General features: G+C 42.0%; 1 protein-coding gene across 1 annotated transcript in view; it reads right to left on the minus strand.

Annotated features, from left to right (window-relative positions):
* The window catches only part of ARHGAP31 (Rho GTPase activating protein 31), a 99,842-nt gene that overhangs the window by 33,301 nt on the left and 47,062 nt on the right, over positions 1 to 19,479 (minus strand). The window contains exons 2-3 of the mRNA XM_045785127.2: positions 6,564 to 6,666; positions 4,255 to 4,399 (exon numbers count right to left, since the gene is read on the minus strand). Of these exons, the coding sequence (XP_045641083.2) occupies positions 4,255 to 4,399; positions 6,564 to 6,666 (248 nt within the window). The remainder of the gene's footprint in view (positions 1 to 4,254; positions 4,400 to 6,563; positions 6,667 to 19,479) is intronic.

Genomic DNA, 19,479 nt, shown 5'->3' on the forward strand with positions numbered 1-19,479 from the left:
TCCTCGCCGCCGCCCCCTCCCCCGCCCCACCACCACTTCCGCGCCGCCGCCCCCTCCCCCGCCCCACCACCGGAGTCTCTGGAAGGAGCACCGCCCTGCTCACACCTTGATTTCGCCCGTGAAACTGATTTCAGACCTCTGGGCTCTTGAACTAGGAGGGATCAAATCTCTGCTGTTTAAGCCACTAAGTTTGTGGTGATTTCTTACAGCACCTACAGGAAACTAATACGAGTGCTCAAAATTAAATTGTGAAACATGAAGGAGTTAATAATCCCTTGCTATCCTACCGGCCAGACGTAACAACTATTAACCTACTCACGTGTGAAGCATACACGAAGCAATCAGCCTGTCTTCCCGGCACCAAACACGAACACGCGTTGCTTCCTAGTCAGTCGCATATACTGCTTTCTGCCGTTTAACTTTGTTACATTGTGGCTGATAAAATACCCTTCAGAAATGCAACTTTTCATGGCTACCCAGGATCAAAAATAATAGATTTATTATCATTTACTTAACCTTTCCCTTATTGTTAGACACATAGGTACTCCCCACATTTTGGGATTATACTACCGCAATGAGACATTTAGAAGTCCATTACTTGTGTGCACATCTGATTATTATCTTAGAATGTAGTTCTAGAAATGGAGTTACTATATTTAAAAAATATGAGCACTTTAGGATTCTCAATAGTAATTTCAAATGCCTTTCTGAGGTGTCCAGCCAATTCACAATTTTCAGCGTAGAAAACCAGAGAAGAGCACCTGCTGGCTCAGTCCATAGACCATGCAACTCTTGATCTGGGGGCTGTGAGTCCGAATCCCATGCCAGGTGTAGAGTTTTTTGAAAATAAAATTTTAAAAAGATAACAAAGCACCATAAAAGAGCCAGTGTCACCACAAGGTTGCCAGCACGAAATACTGTTAAAAAATTGTTCTCTCATCTATGGAACATAAGAACTAGGAAGATCGGTAGGGGAAGAAAGGGATAAAGAAAGGGGGGTAATCAGAAGGGGGAGTGAAGCATGGGAGACTATGGACTCTGAGAAACAAACTGAGGGCTTCAGAGGGGAGAGGGGTGGGGGAATGCGATAGGCTGGTGATGGGTAGTAAGGAGGGCACATATTGCATGGTGCTCTGGGTGTTATATGCAACTAATGAATCATCGAACCTTGCATCAGAAACCAGGGATGTACTGTATGTTGACTAAAATAATGTAATAAAAAACATTAAAAAATGTTTCTTTAATATGCAAATATATTTTTCTAATATTTATAATTTTTATTTTTAAATTAAAAAATTTTTTTTACATTTCAAAACTGTCTACTTAGGGTGCCTGGGTGGCTCAGTCAGTTAAGCATTTGCCTTTGGCTCAGGTCATGATCCAAAAGCCCTGGGATGGAGTCTCACATCAGGCTCTCTGCTCAGTGGGGAGCCTGCTTCTCCCTCTACCCCTCCCCCCTGCGCTCTCTCTCTCTCTCTCTCTCTCTCATAGGATCTCTCTGTCTCTCTCTCTCAAAAAAAAAAAAAAAAAAGAAAGAAAAAACAAAAAACCTGTCTACCTGACTTTTTTAAAAAATTGAAGTGTAGTTACAGACGATGTTACATCAGTTTCAGGTACATTTGTAATTTTTTAAAAACTATATTTCTTCTATGAATCGTTGAAGCTCTTTGCTCATTTGTTTAGCAGGTGGTTTTTGTTATGTGGGTTTTTTTTTTCTTTTTATTAATAGGTAGGACTTCTGTATAATTAAAGAATATTAATCTCCTGTCATCTTTATTATAAGATTAAAACTGTAGAAAAAGACAATAAAGTCTTATGCACAAAATGAAACAAAATAAGATATTTTTGGTTGATTCAGATTGGCAAATAATTTAACAAATTTAACAAATTAGAAATACCGACTGTTAGTGAGGCTGTAGGGAAAAGACCATTCTTATCTCTCTGGAGAACAATTTGACAATACATAACAAAATTTTAAAAAAGAGTTTTTTACACAATAAATCTAAATCTGTGATCTTTTCCTAAAGATATAAAAGGATAAAGATATATGTACAAAAATATTTATTATCACGTTGTTTTATAAAAGCAAAGTGTTAAGAAACAAAAAGTCAAAATGTCCGTCAGTAGGAAACTGGCTTCAGAAATTCATTGCACATACAAGAAAATACTCTGCAAAAATAATGTTTCTCTATCTGTTAGCACGGAAAGATGGTCCCATTGTTGAGTTACATTCCAAAGCAGCGATATATAGTATTGAGAAGGAAAAATGGGGAGAGAGAAAGAGAGAGACAGATTGAGAGAGCTTGAGAAAGAGAGAGAGGCAAGGGAGAGATCTGTAATGATGTCTCCTGAAATGTTAGCAGCAGATATGCCTGTGGTGTGGGATTTCCAGCAATTTATACTTTCTCTTTTACACTTTTCTGTATTGCTTTCATTTTTGCAACAAAATTTTATTTTGATTTGAGAAAACAAAATACAACAAAAACACTATGTGAGGAATAAAAGAGTGAAAGAATTACCCACATGTAAATGGTAGCTGTCTTTAGTCTTTAAGAGAGGAGACAAAGTTCCTTTCTACTTTCCTCCATTTTCCAAACTGTCTTTTACCAAATATGATTACTTTTAAAGTGAGGAAATAATCACATATGGTGATGGTGATTATAATCTGGCAGACTCACATGAGACCCACAACTTTTCCTCCTGGTTCCCAGGAAAGACTCCTCTATGGTTTCAATGGTTAGAGGCTGCCATTATTTTTGACTTAGCCACTCAGCGCAGAGGCTCATTTGTTTTCAGCCTTAGATCTCGAGGTCCCCTTAGATCTCTCAGGGTCCACAAACCCCTGACACTTCACATCAGATGGTGTATGTTGGCTTCTCTAGTAATCAACCTCTAGGCCCAAGTTTTTTATCTTTTGACCTAATAGTCTTCGTTAAAAAATTAATGTACTTTTAGTAGATGAGATTTTGAATGTTAAAGTCTAAAGAAGCAGGAAAAACTATAATCTCATCATTGAAAGAAATGGCTATTCATCCTTTGAACATCTTTCTCTTTAATCATATTTTAGTACACAATTATGCATCTGCTCTTTTCCAGTTATCATTATGAGTGTTCCCCTCTATTATCGAAATTTTAGTGGTCCAAATCCAACATTTAAAATGCATCCACTTATTCCTATACCGTTTGGAATTGAAGAACCTTTTATATGCTCAAAATAAGTTTATTATAGGAGCCATGAGAAAGATGGCTTCCCATGTTAGAGCCTAGATCTGGTCTTTATCAATAATTGCAACTCCTCCATAATCTTAATTGCAAACATCCCCTCTGACCACCCCACTCTAACCGTCTATTGACCTCATTGGGATGAATAATCTATCAATAATACTTTTTCGCTGTTATTCACTGCCTTACAGCCTCACTTCCGCTCTTATCCAGACAAAATTCCATGGTCAACTATTTCAGTCACTCTCTTGCATACACCCTCATCTTCCTCACCCCCCTTTATTAGCCGAATCTCAGTCTTGGTTAAATCCATCTCTCCACATACTCTGCACCTCCACCCCAGCAGCCAAACGTTCAAGCCAGATTTTTAATACTGTCTCTACAGACATCCTGTCAGCATTTATCCTTTCTGTTTTTCCTACAGGTGCTCCTACTTGGTAACCACAGAGCTGCTAGTAAAATGTTCTGCCCATCCACCTTCCACCAACCCAACTCACGGGCCCAGCCTGCCCTTCCTCTCACCTGCATTGCCCAGATTCTTTCCTCTTTCCAGCTTTCTGATCTCTCCCTTGACTTGGGTTTGTTCTCTCTCCCTTCTCTGCCTGCCCACCTCGTTCCCCAACCCCCAAAAGAACTACAGAAGGAGAAGCCTGATGAAAATGAACCAGCAGTAGGCGTACATCTGGAGTCTTAGGTTCCTGTCCTGCTGTGTGACCTTGGGCCTGTCATTTCACATCTCTGGTGCTTAGCTTCCCCCTATACAATGAGGCACATTTGGTTAAGTAAGCACAGAGATCGTTCTAATCTTGCTCTTGAAACAAATAAACATGATTCTGAAAATCTAAGAAAGGAAAAATTTAGCCAATGGACCCACTACCTTTTTTCCCTCACTCTAGCATCCTACTTCCATTACCTGGCTAAGATAATGTCAACCATCTGTTGAGTTTTATTATTGTTATTTTAATGTTGAAACTCTCCTTGGCCCATCCAGTAGTCCCACCCAATAACCATAATGGAAATCCAAACACTCACCGTGAATTTCTCATAGAGCTCATAAGTCAGGAGGGGGTTGGGCAGCTCCCTAAAGTAGAGCTTGCAGAGCGAGCCCACACAGTGAATGTCCTGGAGGTACACTTCCCTTGTCAGATCTGGACATTGATCCGAGCCAAACTCTTGCCTGAAACAACACAGACAGAGACATAACAATCCTGAGAGCATGTGCTCGGTGTCAGCAACCACTTGGCTGCTTAGGGGTAAAAAGACCTTAAACTGCTGATCTGACTCTATTTTTGACCTTGATCAAAATGACCTTCTCTTCCAGGCACAAGGAAGCTCTGGGAAGACTTCCACTTCAGGTCTGGATCTTCTCTGTGAAAGCTGCTGTCATTCAAAAAATGTCATGCCCATTTACAAATGGATTTCTTGGGGCATTATGTCCCAGTTTCAGTTATGTACAGTGGGGAAATACGAAAGCAATTTGCCAAAAAAGCCTGTTGAGATTCCAGTTCTTCCAAAACACAGTTCCAAATGAACTTCTCTTCCTTGGAGGAGAGACCAAAACCAGGGCGAGTCAGATTGTTATCATTCATCTCCATATACTCATGTCAACAAACTTGTTTTATCTGGAGACTCGAACCCTCCTAGGCTGCCTGATAGTGACTCCCACGGGATAGATGAGAGTAGAAATATCTTCTTGTAAACAGTGTATAGTGAGGTGTTTGGGAACAACATCAGATTCCAGGCCTTGTTTCTATTAAAAAACATTTCTTGACCAAGGTGATGTGAGTACACTGCTTCAAATAAAATTTACTTACAAGTTAAAAACCTGTTTAAAAAATGACAAATTGGAGTTTTCATGGAGAGGAGAAGTTAGAGAATTCATTTGGTCAGCCGCAGAGTGGCAAAGTCAACGGGACTCTCAGAGCCAGCATTTCAAAACAGCCCCCTGCCCGGCTTCCTGTCACCTGGTTCTGGCCCTTTAACAAAGGTGGGGAAATCCCTGATGCTGTCGGAACCTGAAAGGAGCTGGGTGGGGCCCTGAAAAGAAAACCTTGCAGCGCCTTATAAACTCACGGGCTTGTTTTTTTTGTGTGTGTGTGTGTGTTTTGGTGTTTTTGTTTTTAAGAGAGCAGAAGAGCTGAACGAGAACAAATTTGGAGCTTGTCCATTTATGTAGCCAAAATTTCCCGGCGGAGGCTAAGGTCGGTCCTTTAATGAAAAAGATTCTGGCTATTGCCCAAGGGTTCTCCCCCCGTATCAACTACTGTGTAGTCTACTTCGGAGCTAAGGGTAAAACATTAAAAATTATTAGCTGTTGAAACTCTAAAAAACGTCACGGTGGTAAATTAGTGAAATTATGTAAGTACGTAGAGCTGTTAAAATCGATGGTTGTAACAAAGCAGTTTGTTTTCAACAGCCACCACTTCTCCAGGAGTAAAAACGATGTCTTATTCCTTCTGTAGACTGTCATTACAATTGTGATGGGGGGACGAGGGGCAGAAAACCAAATCAGAGGAAGAAGAGAGAAGATGAATTAACTGGACAATCTATTAAACTTAATGGACTAATCTGGTAACATGAATGTTTTTATTGTTTTAAAAGTCTACACTTATAATTAAACATAGAAATATATAAAAATAACACCTGATAAAACTCTCTGTAAATATACTATATATTTACTCCCTTTATTATATATATATAATACATATAAAACATACACATACATATCTGTGTGTTGTGTGAAGGTTATTGTACTCTTAATGGGATAGAAATTTCTTCCTAAAAATTCTAGGATATATTTTAGAATTATTTAGGATAAATCTATAGAATTGGAAAGAGTTCATCTACCCATAATTTTTAAAATATCAACCTCATTGAGAGAAATGCACGATCATGCAGATTTTTTATTTCCTGACCAAGTGAACTATCAAATGTTGAGTGTGGGCCCACAGAAAACATCATCACATCATCTCCAAGTTCTGAATGGAGACCTAACTGAGCTCTGGGCAGGCAAGGGAATGATAATGAATCATGTTGTTCCAACTTGTGATTTAAATCTTTTGAGTTCAACTGAATCCACCTTAGAAGGATAAACCTGGTACAAGACAAAGAAACAGATTAAAAACCCTCAGCAGCTTTTGTTGGAAAGAATTACATCAGACTAGAGGATTTCCTGATTAGATTAAGAACAGTTAGGCATCTGAAAACATCACACTTGATCTGCTCTGCCACCCTTCCCTCAACCCCTTCAGGTTTTTCATACCCCCAATCCCGGCAGACAGAGGTATGCACAGAGGAAGGATCGCGGAAAAATTCTTTTGGGGGCTGTTCTTTCAGCTTACCTCAGCCTTTGTATATTTGAGGTGACTCCTGAAAGCCGATAAATTCCATCCACAATGCCGTGAGTCTCTATAAATTCTGCACAGCTTTTCAATACATATGGAACTATGTAAAGAAAAACAATAAAGTATTAGATATAAGTCTAACTGTCCTTTAAAAATATTCTTCTAAAAATCCAGGTAACTTCAAAGAGAAGCAAGTATGGAATGCATATGAGTTACTAGTGGGAACAATTCGTTTTAAATGTAGATGATATTCTTTTGTATTTAAAAAAAATCATGAGGTTTTGTTAAAGTTTAGAAAAGTCATGTGTTTTAAAAGTTGGTTGGGTTTTTTCAAAGAATTTGAAAAATATGCAAACACTTAGATTTTGAAACCAGCAGTGACCTTGGAAATCCCACAACTCGATCTCCTCATTTCACTGGTACTCCAAATGTGGTCTTCTGACTGGCAGCCTCAGCATCTCCTGGGAACTTGTTGGGAGTGCAAATTCCCAGGCCCTACTCCAGACCCACTGAATCAGAAATTCTGGAGGTGGGGCCCAGCAATCTGTGTTTTAAAAGCTCTCCAGGTGACTGTTGCATGATCCAGTTGTTGATTCTACACATGAAGAAACCAAGGGTGTGGATAAATTTACTTACCTCACTCAAGATTATTTGTTGCTTATGAAAAGTAATTAATACACTTAATTAATTCCGTAATTAATACGGAAAATGCTCATAAGTCGGTAAAAGAAAAACAAGACACAAATTCAAATATACATTGTGAATTTAGCTATGTTAAAAAAGATGCAAAGGAAAAGAGAGTGAAGATGTCTGCTAGAATGTTAAAGGTGATTAAAGGTGTGGTGGTGGCGGAGAACCACCCTCCACGGACACCTCTGAATGGGTCAAACCAGTCACTGATTGAATGGACCACATAAAAGGAACCAACATGGCCTTTTGAATTCCTGCCACTCCAGAAGTTCAGTGCCCAGGTAGAAAAGTCTGGATATGCCAACCTCTCCTCAAGGCTGACCCTGATTGGCCCAGCCAGCTCAGTGCCAGAGAATGGCAGCTGCAGGCCTTTTGGATGGCACGGAGAGAGCAGCAAGTAACTTGCCACTTTGGTCCCTGGACAGATCCGCCTGAGGTCCCTCCATGAGAGTGCTCTGGATGGTGGTTTTTTATGGAGCTAGCAAAGCTTTGGGCACCGAAGTCTTCCGTTGTGGAGGTGGTGGGGTGTAGGAACTCCATGAGCTAGTGCTTGGGTTAGCACTGTGCTGCCTCCCCCAAAATATACCCAATCCATGAATGCTTTAGGCTTAGAGCAACGCCAGTCCATGAATGCTTAATGTACCTGATGGTGCCTGCGCACGATTCCAAGTTGGGCTGGGCTTTTAGTAAGTAGACACCAGGTATTTAGACACAACACTCTTCCCGGAGTCCCTATTACAACATTCTCTGGACAATTCCCCCACCATTTCTTTCAACTACTAACTGTAACTTTGAATGCTCAGTCAAATTCGTCCTACTTCAAGTATTCCACCCATCTTTCAAAGGCCGTGCACCCCCAGGACCATTCCCTCCCAGGACACGTCCATGTTTTGGTCTGTCTCTCATGACCAAAACTGGGGAAGAACTTCTTAGTTACCCCGGGTAGGAAGCGGGCAGGGAATGGACTTGGGAGGGATTGGAAATACTGAGAGCAGAGAGCTGCATGGTAGTACGGCTCCCTATGAGGGAATACGGGGTGGGAGCAGAGCGCGGCCACCTCTTTCCCTACCACACCAAGCTGTTGTTTTTGTAACCTGTCTCATTTGGGCTACAGTTGAGAACACATGTTTGGATATCAAACTGCCTTTGTAACCTTGAGCAAAATACAAATGTCATAATTCTGTTTCTCTGTTTCTCTATCTGTAAAATGAGGATAATGGTGATATTACCTCATACTTAGGATTGAAGTGATGCCTATAAACATTTAGCACAGATCCTGACATATAATAAGCATTCTACAATGACAGTTATTATTTCTGTTTGAACCCCATTTATGAAATAAATTCAAAATTCGTGAGATGTAATCTTGGCGAAAATAATTTGCCTCCTCCCATCCAATGGGTGATGAGGGAAGACTGGATCAACCTCTTACCAGCTGACACTCATCTCTACTATTTGGAAAGGCTTTTGCGTCCTTTTTGGTTAAATATTTCTACTTGAAGATAATTTTGCTTGTCTGAAGTCTCTTTTCTATGCATTTAGGTGTGTCTTCATAACATAAGGGCAGCAGGATCCAACAGTGTACAGACTTTGAGTTAGAGTCCCAGGGCTATGGTTGGCCTTGGTGTGTTCCACAGTGTGTCTCTGTACCAAGGTATGTGGACTTTGGGCCATGTAGGGCACAAGTAGACTTTAGAGCTCTGAGCATTCCCAAGAAGGACTCAAGACAAAAGCCCTGAACTTGAAGGGCCTTTATAAAACACTCTACAGAAGGGGCAGTGCAGGGTCACCAACCCATCCTACCCCATTCCCAGGTAGGGCCCTCCCAGGACCATAGCTCTTGGCTGTGGCACCGCGGGTCTGTTTGTTTTAAAGGTGGAGAAAACACATTCCCGGATGGAGCCTCTGCCATAAATTTACTCTGGCTTTGATACAGAGGCCCTAGAACCTTTCGTCCACAGCTCTGTTTAAACAAGAGGCAATATTAAACAACTCAGGGGAGGAGGCCATGGTCCCAGCCCCTGAGGAGTTTTAGCTTTCCTGGACTCTTGTCTCAGGCTGAGCTGGAAGATGTGGTTATTCTCCAGCGTACTCAGCAAATGGGATAGGATCCACTTAATCTCTGTAATCATCTAGCTCTAGGGCCAGAGCAGTGGTTCTCAGACTGCGTCCCCCCGGGCAGGTGCACGAGCAGTGGCTGCCTCCAGGAGATTCTGATACGTGCCAAGGTTGAAGAACCACTAGTCTTGACATGAGCTTCTCATACTTTTTAATGACACAAACCATTGGGATCTTGTTAACATGTGGGTTCCAATGGGGGAAGAGTGTCAAGAATTTGCATTTTTAAGAAATTTCCAGATGACGGGAACACTGCCCACCTGCCGACCACACTTAGGGCAGCAAGGGTCTAACGGTAATACTGGTGCGTGGTGCTGCAGGGGCTACTAAGAGTTTAGTCTCAGAGTCTCAGATTTCTTTAGACTGTTGTCCCTGGGGTCCACCCAAATTGGGGACGCCTTAGGATTCTGGACAGGGTAGAAATTTGCCACCAAATAGCTGAATGGTGATAGATGGAAAGAAAACTTTCACCGTCACTTTGGGCACGGGAAGGAGTGACGCTAGAGGTCATGGTCACAGAGCTAGCTCTGTAGGATTTATCACGGACCCAAAGAACTCGAAGTCTCCTCCTCCAGAGGTCCACGCAGTTGCTGATTGTGACATAATGTTTTAACTTCTTTGAACTGTTTCACTGAAGGTTCTCGAAGACCCTGTTTGTTTTGTTTTTCCTGGATCAGCAATCTCAAATGTTAAATTTTAATCTGAGCACAAAATAAATCTTGAAGTAGTTTCTGATGGAAAAGAAAACTCTGCCTTTGATTTATGCCTTACAGTTGACACAATCTTTTAAAGTCCTTTGTCTCATTTGATCCAATCGGGTACAACTAAAAGACATTTTATACTTCTAAATAAGGTGGGGCACTACCTCTTTCCTCAATTCCTAACCTCTTCAAGGGTTTAGTGCAGAAAAGGCCAGCAGTTAAATCATTTCTCTGAGTCCCCCCAGGAGTAATATCTGCTAAGCTGCCCCAGTTCCCTTTGTGGCCAGGACCTGATCAGATCTGTAGACAGAGATTGGAACAAGCACAATTTTACTTGGTTACTGATGTGCTCATGGCAGCCATATGATTTCATAGTGCAAGGTGCATTTGGGTTTTAGGAAAACATGGTCCTCTTTCCTCCCTGTTCTGGATTTTTGTTTGGATCTACTAACCAGATTTCATCCCCTCTCTGGGTCCTGCATTCCTAATCTTGAAAGTCTAACGGTGTAGACACACAGTGGAATCCTGCTCAGTTATAAAAAAGAATGATATAGCAGATGGGTGATAGAAGCCAGACTATAAAAGAGTACATACTGTACGCTTCCGTTTATATTAGCAAATGCACACTAACTTATCGTAGGAGAAAGCAAGGGAGAGGCAGGAGGTAGGAATTGGGAAGGGCCTGGGGAAACTTCCGGGAATGAAGGATGTTTTCATCATCTTGACTGAGGTGCTAGAAAGGACTAAGGGCTATGGACAGGTGAAGAACAATTCATACTTGCGGGAGAAGGGTAAAAGAGTAAGGGAACAAGCCCCTGCACAGGGAAGAAATTCTCTGAGAATCTGCCGCTGTGCGTAGGGCAGAGGGTGAGGTCCTTAAGCAGCATTGCTATGCTGTGCATGAGATGATCCTACGGCCTTTTTTCATGAGATGGAGCAAAGAATTCAATTACTTTTCCATTATTCTTGGCGATCAGCAGAGAACGTCCCCCCACCCCAGGGGGAATCTAAGAGCTGTCCCGGTGGCTCCCAGACACTTCTCTCTCTGCTAGCTCCTGCTCTTTCTTTCTGTCCCACCCTTTTTGTCCTGCAACTCAGGCTTTTTGTCCCATGCTCTCTCTCTAGCCTCTGTGAGTCTCAGCTTGCCTAGAGGTCCCCCCCCCCCCCCGCCCGCCAGTTTCCCCTATGATTCTCTCGTAACTTCTTTCTATTCTCTTCCTCCTGGCCTAGTGCAGAGTTAAAGGAAAGTTAGAAAATGTGTGGTATTGATTTTATTTTTTAAAAGATTTTATTTATTTATTTGAAAGAGAGAAAGACAGCATAGGGGGTGGGGAGGGGCCGAGGTACCGAATCTCAAGCAGACTCAGCCCTGACCACGGAGCCAACCGGGGCTTGATCTCACGACCTTGAGATCATGATCTGAGCCAAAACCAAGAGTCATAGGCTCAACCGACTGAGCCACCCAGGCACACCTGTATTAATTTTAAGAAGTATAATGTTCTCTGTTCTTCAAAAAAGCAAATTAACAGCTTTCTAATTTTCCAGGGGAAAAAATTTAAATATATTCTGGCTTTGGCATGTTTTCCTTGGAGGAAAGGTTTTTTTTTTTTTTTTTTTTTTTGTAATCTTTAAAATATTCCGATATATTTCAAATGCTGTAAAACTCACCCTTTCAAAGCATATAGTTAAGTGGTTTTGAGTATATTACAGAGTTAAGCAACCATCATATTTCAGCACATTTTCATTACCTCAATTCCAGGATATTTCCATATAGGCAAGCTTATTTCATTGCGGCAATTTTTGTAACAGCACAAGATTGTCCATCAATAGGAAGCTGCTTATATAAATATAGAACATACAGGCAGTGAAATACTACCTAGTTATTAAAAGAATGAGAAAACTTTCACGTACAGATATAGAGTGGTCTCCAAGGTATATTGTCGAGCAAAAAGAACAAGGTGCAGACAAGCATGACAGTACGCTAGCATCTGTTCTTTAAAAAGAGAGGATAGAAGAATAGACATGCAATTCACTTGTATGTGCATTAAATATTTATGGAAGGACACATTAGGAAGTCGTAAGTTTAGCTGCCTACATGAGAAGGGCCTAGAGGGTGGGCTAGGGCTGTAAGAGGAAGACTTCTCATTAAATATTCTTCTATACTTTTGAGTTTTGAACTATAAGGAAAAAAATTTCATAAAAAGTGAAATTTAACAACAACAAAAAATGAAATTTAACAAATATTTCCTGCAAGCCTACCCTTACCCAGCACTAAGTTGTGAGCTCCTTGCAGGCACTGAGGACGGTATTGGGTCTCATCCATCCAGAATAGCACTGAAAACACAAGCACTCCAAATGTTTTGCTGAACAGGTCATTTTTCTCCAGCTGGGTTTTCCATGCTCTATGGATACCTGGGTCCCACACTTATGTGTCAGACACTGCATTAGATGCTTTTTCTAAAAACAGCATTCTCCATTCTATAATCATAGCCAATCCATGAAATAGGTGAAATTCTCCATTTTGAAGACGTGAAAGTTGATTCTGTTAGGTTAGGTAAGCTGCCCAACATCACACAGCTAGTAAATGCCAGAGTTATGTTCCCAAACCAGGTGAGATGGACTCCAAAGCCTGTGCTTTTTTCATAGTATTCTACTTGGGGAGGAATAGGAAAAGCCTCCTCATCATGAGTTGGTGGCCAATATGGAAACACCATTTGAGAAGAGCTGACTGGGTCCTTGCCCTTAACTACCCAAATGCCTGAAATTCTACTATTGCAGGCCTTAGGCATTCAGTACCTAGTGGTTAATATCTATTTCAAAATTTGTCTTGAAAAAGTTACAAAAGTAATGTATGTTGATTAAAAAATGAAAAACACTTCCTGATTTTAAGCTATACTGTAAAGCTACAGTAACCAAAACAGTATGGTCCTGGCATAAAAACAGACAAACAGATCAATGGAACAGAATTGAGATCCTAGAATAAATCCAAGTATATACAGTCAACTAATATTTGACAAGGGAGCCAAGAATACTTAATAGAGAAAAGACAGTTTCTTCAATAAATGGTGTTGGTAAAATTGGATACTCACATGTGAAAGAATGAAACCAGACCCCTATCTTACACTGCTTAGAAAAACTAAATTGAAATGAATTAAGTTTAAATGTAAGACCCGAAACTCTTAGAAGAAAACATAGGGGGAAAGCTCCTTGACATGTATCTTAGCAATGAGTTTTTGGAGATGATTCATAAAGCACAAACAATATAAGTCAAAAATAAACAAGTTGGACTTTATAAAGCTAAAAAACTTCTGCACAGCAAAAGAAATAATCAACAAGTGAAAAGACAACCTACAGAATGGAAAAAAAATTATTTGCAAATCATATATCTGATTAGGGGTTAATACCCAAAGTATGCAAAGAACTCAGTAACTCAAAAGCAAAAAATAAAACAAAAACAAAAATAAATAAACTAAAAAACAAAACACCAAAAAGTTCAATTAAAAAAGGGATAAAAGACCTGAATAGACATTTCTCCTAAGAAGATCTATGAAAGGCCAACAGACATATGAAAAGATATTCGACATCTTCATCATCAGGGAAATGAAAATCAACACCGCAGTGAGGTATCCCCTCATGCCTGTTAGAATGGCCATTATGACAAAGATAGGAGATAACAAATGCTGGTGTGGATGCAGAGAAAAAAAGAAACTTGTGCACTGTTGGTGGGATTGCAAGTTGGTACAGCCACTATGGAAAACAGTATGGAGGGTTTAAGAAAAAAAGAACTGCCATATGATCCGACAATTCCACTTTTGGGAATATTTCCAAAGGAAATGAAAATACTAACTTCAAAAGATATCTGCACCTGCCTGTTCATAGCACCATTATTTACAATAGCCAAGGCATGAAAACAACCCAAGTGTCCATCAATGGGTTGTATACACACACACACACACACACACACACACACACACACACACACACACACACAGAGGAATATTATTTCAGCCATAAGGAAGGAGGAAATCCTCCCATTTGCAACAACATAGGTAGACCCGAAGAGCACAATGCTAAGTGAAATAAGTCAGCAGGGGACAAATACTGTACCATACCCCTTACCTGTGGAATCTTAGAAACAAAACAACACTCAGAGAGACAGAGATCAGAACTGAAGTTACCAGAGGCAGAAAGTAGGGGAAGAGGAAATTGGAGAAAAGTGGTCAAAATACTTCCAGTTACAAGATAAATGAGTACTAGGGATACAACGTTCAGCACGATGACTCTAGTTAACAGCGCCATATGCCATGTAGGAAAGTTGGTAAGAGAGTAAATCCTAAGAGTTCTCATCACAGAGAAAAATTTTTTTTTCTTTCCTGCTTTCTTTTTATCCCAGCTATAGAAGATGATGGATACTAACTAAACGTATTGCTGTTATCATTTCACAATATATGTAAGTCAACCGTTATTCTGTACACCTTAAACTCATATAGTGATGTCAATTATATCTCAATAAAACTAGAAAAAGATTTTAAAGAATAAACAAAAGAAACCCGATAGTATAAACACGCTGGAAAGCAAGAAACGAATGTAAAGACTACAAAGTGCCAGTCTCTCTTATGCCGCCCTTCCCCAAATCCTGGATGATAGAAAATAACACACACTGAAATGTTAATAGTAGTTACCTCTAGGTGGTAGAAACCAAATGATTTTTGCTTTGCTCTATTTTAAAATTTGCTTTTCTGAATCTTCTGTGATAAGGATGGGGTAGAAATAATTTTTTTTAAAGAAAGACCTAGGTTTTTGAAAAACAACTTTCATTAAAGAAGCCAGAGGGCCTTCTGAAGTCAGTGAGGCAATTTCTAAATGTTGAAATCTTCTCCGATGACCCCACTGAGATAATTACTCCTTGTTAAGTACAAACATTTGCCTACCCTGCTGGCCTGGTGTGGCCAAGGACTAGCGCTGTTCCAGACCTGCTCACAATGGCAGACTGCATCCTGGAGTGCCCTCCCCTTCCCACTTACACCGACTCAGATACCAAGTCAAATCAGCTCTTTCTCTTAGAAGTGTCCAGATCCTCCCTCTGGTGCATACCCTGACTCGCCCCAGCTGCCATCAAAGCACCCCCTCCTTCCCAGTGACAGTGATTCTCAGTAAAATGCATAGAGAAGCCATCTAGCCCAAAGGACAAAAAGTGAGCAAGACCTTTGTCCTCAGGAAGACAAGAAAGGAATGGGAATTACCGTGCACCTACTTTGTGCTGACCCCTGGGCTCTACACTTTCATCCATTGTTTGTACCCAATGCACAACCAGCTTGTGAGGGAGGCAGTCACCCCTACTTGATAAATGAGGAGGCTAAAGTTCAGAGGTATTAAGTAACTTGGCCCGTATGAAAATATCAAGCAAACTATGTGTAGGGCTCTAGAGAAGCACAAAAAATGTGACAGAAGTCCTCCTGAAGAGATTACACATGGTGGGGGAGGGCAGGCAGGGCTTTGGGGTGTTGAACAAAAAGAGGAGATTATGTGCATTTATAGGGTGCTGATGGTACAGGGGGACCACACTAGAGGCTGCTGGGATAGGACCCTCACCCCGAAGGGCTCACATGTATGACAGTAGTGGATAAAGAAGGACAAATCCAGGCTAGGCCATAAGAACTCTTGACACTGGTTTGAGGCGGTGATGGGAGATGCTGTGATGTGATATGATACAGCGTGAGGTAATGTATATAATATATACTACAATACACGCAGAATGCTTGGTTAAGCGCCTGACATATAATAAACACTTAATACATGCCACCCACTTTCTGGTGCAGGGAATGGTATAAACAAGGTGGGAAAGCAAGAAACAATGTGGTGAATTCCAGGAATGCTGACTAGACCAGTCTGGTGGAGAAGCGTTCAGGTAAATTGGGGGAGTTTTTGATGACAGCCCTGGAAGATTTTGTTCTGTCTTGATCTCCACTGCCAGATAAATCTTTCTAAAACACTAACTTGATGATAAAGCTCCCTTCCTCTGGAACATTCAGGGGCTCCCTGTTGCCTGTAGGATGATGTCTAATCCTGGCAGCTCTAGGACCAGACTCTCAGCTGCCTCATCAGAGCTAACCCTCAGATTCTTCCTGTCAAGGAATAGTCCTTTGGGAAAGCTGGGCCGGGAGAGGAGATACTACGAGGGAAAAGACTTACCCCAAACCTCTTGCTCCAAAAAGAAAAAAAAAAAAAAAATGAAGGTTAGTGGAGAGGACCTCTTAAGCTTTGTTATGGATGAAAGAGAAGGGGAGAAGGCTTACTCTTTTCTAGCTGATTTCTGAAATTTCTCTAGTGCCTTTCTGACTCAGAGGTAAAAGGCTGGTTGAGGGCAGTGAAATATCTGGGACCACACTTCATCAGCGAGTTAGTGGGCAAGTGGACACAGCCTCAGAGGAGCTGGTGGTGGGGTGGCGGAGGGAGGCGGCTCTGGTCCAGAGGAAGGATGGTGCTGACTAGAGATGAGGAGTGGGACTGGATGAGGCTGCATTCAGGGAAAACAAGGCTCCCAGGAGTCCCTCCATGGCCTGGGGCTTAGCTGGCCCGGTTCACCTTGTACACGGGAACAGTACAAAAGGACCTTGTCCCATTGCTGAAAATGGAAGCTTCTGGGCTCATCCTTTCTACTGTCTGACTTTGTTCTTGGGGCAGGCATCAATCACTCCATGGGGCTGACCTTTCAGTCACACCCTGGTATATTACTAGGCATCACTTTCCTTTTCATTGCCAATAAATCATTTAAATCTTCAATTTAACTGCATGAAGGCCACAGTCAGTTTCAGTCACCTGATCAAGGTTTTATTTCCTGCACCAGCAGCCCCTCCTTTCCTTGGCACTTGCTTCTAGGGATGCCAGGGTAGAGACTCTAGCTTGGTAATAGATAAAGAAGATGACCACATATGCCTCCGGGGGTGGGGGGGGGAAGGGTGGGGAGCTGAGCAGGGTAACAAGAGATAAACAGGGAAAATAAACCCACTTCTTGAATGGTATGCTTCACTAACACCAATCATCTTAAGAACGAGGACAATGTGCTTTTTTTTCTTAGCTGAGTGTGTCCAGGCCACATTTTTCTTTTTTTTGCATGCCCAGTGGGTGGTCATGGGATGCACTAATCAAACGCTGTGTGGAGTATCACGCTTAATGATCATTATTTCATTTAATTCTCACAACCCTGAGTTGTAGGCATTCCTAGTCCTATTTTATAGACGGGCAGCTAAGCTTCAGGGCAGTTGCATGACTTGTCCACGATCGAACAGCTAGTGGCAAAGCTAGGGTACCATTACAAGCCGGTTTGAGTCCCAAGTTCATGCACTTTCCAGTACATTTTATAAACATGAACTCCAAGCTAGGGAAACTGAGGCACAGCCCAGGCCCAGGGAAGACCAGAAATCAGTTAAAGCGTATAAATCAGCTGTATGCCTTGGGGCGGGGGGGGGGGGGGGGACAGGCACTCCCAGCCTCAGACTTTCATCTGTACCAAGAGCGTGTTTTGATCTAGATGACCCTAGAGGACCGCTAACGTTCCCTCCAGGTCTAACATCCCGGGACGCGTGAACTCCCTGGATGAAGCTGGGCTCCAGACTGAGAAGGCGGACTTGACTTCTAGGGGGCGTGTTCAAGTCCTCACGCCTGCTGGTGTCTACCTAGGTCCTCCAGGGCAAAACCTTAGCATTCGTTTTTTGTTAGTTTTGTTTTTGTTTGTTACGTGTACGAACGTCTCCTGAACTTACCCAGCCGGTATGAATGGAAATTTGTGTTAAATAAATATAAACTTCAGTCTCAGAAGGTTTATACATATCTCCCTTGGTATATATAACTGAACGCCTATTACCTCAATGTTATTTTTATTATTATGGATGCCGGGAGTCCTCGGGAACTTATCTTGAAAAGGTGTGAGTCCCTCCGAAGACTCCAGCCCCCTCCCCCACCCCCACCCCCACCCCCACCCGGGGGTGGGGGTGGGGGTGGGGGGTGGGGAGTGGGGGGTACCGTGCCCTGGGGGTGAGAAATACCTTCTCTTGCTTATTGTACCTTCTGGTTTTCCCAGGAGGTTCAGCTTCCTAATGGTTTCCAGACCTATGGCACCATGGGTTCTTTAAATTTCTGTGTTTTTCTAAAATCAAATTTGCTGATGAAAGATGAGCATTTAGAAAAAACAAACTTCATCGTTGGCCCTCTAGGTCCATGCGAAGAACAGCCAGGTAGTGCTTATCAGCTCCTCGCTGTACCCCCTGTCCCAGCATCCCTTCATTTCCTGCCCAATATTCCCGAGCCACAGGCAGCCATTGTTTCCAGAACAGCTCTGCTTGGAAGCCTGGGTTCCTCAGCCTCCCAGCGCTTCCTGTTGTTGCAAGGCCTCTCCTTCCTGCTGAAAACAAGGGCACTTCCCTGCAGTATGTAACCCTTTTGGGGCAACTCATTTCTTACATGAGTTTGCTCTGTGCTTGCAAATATTAGGTGCTAATTAAATTTATTTCCTTTAATTTTTAAAAAATGATTATTATCCAAGTACTGCAAATATAAAAATTCAGCTGAGCAAAAGAAAAAAAAAATCACCAAATCTCACCCATCCCGTTAGCACTTAAAATCTCTTGGGTGTTCATATGCTAAGACTCTGCATCAGGCATCTACATACACAGACTTTACCACGGACCCAGGGCTTAAAGAGATGCTCATTGCCAGTGGTTGAGACAGGCAAGGAGGCCTGCCTGGAAACTAGCCTCTGGAGGCTCCCACTATGAGCATGCAAAAGCCCTTGGCAGCTTCAGGGAAGTATAGACTCCAGGAGAGTCCCCTGCAAATTCTCAGGACTACTCTTACAGAAATTCAGAGAGATGCTCTTTTAGAATTCTGTTAAAAGAACTTGGGAGGAGCTCCTGGAGCAATAGAACCTGAAGGGACTTGGGGGGGGGGTGGCAGAGGGATGACATATTTGGGGTTTTTAGGAATCAGAGTCTACCTAATTCCTCTCACTGCCAGCTGCCAGAACGAGATTTCAAAAACACGGATCTGATTGTGTTTCTCCCTTGGGAAGACCTTGGTTCATCGCAGGGCTAGCTGGGTCTTTCTGGTCCCTCCCCCAACACTACTTTCTCTGGTCCCATCAAAGTTCTGTGATGACCACCACTCATGCCTTTGCATTCTCCTTCCTCCTACTGACGTGCACCATCCCACACATTTCCTGTAACCTCAAATCGAATAAATCGCCCAAAATAGGACACAGATCTCTGCTGTATTATCTAGAATTCTGGACATTATTTTATGATGCAAATCAAGATTTCTGGGAGTTTCTGTTTTGTGGTCCCAAGGAACACAGTTGAGGCATGTGATGCAGAGTATTTTGGAGACTAACATGTTCCCCTCCCCCAACT

Source organism: Ursus americanus, chromosome 4 (assembly GCF_024610735.1).
Source record: "Ursus americanus isolate L20-20 chromosome 4, mUrsAme1.1.p, whole genome shotgun sequence".
Lineage (NCBI taxonomy): Eukaryota > Metazoa > Chordata > Mammalia > Carnivora > Ursidae > Ursus > Ursus americanus.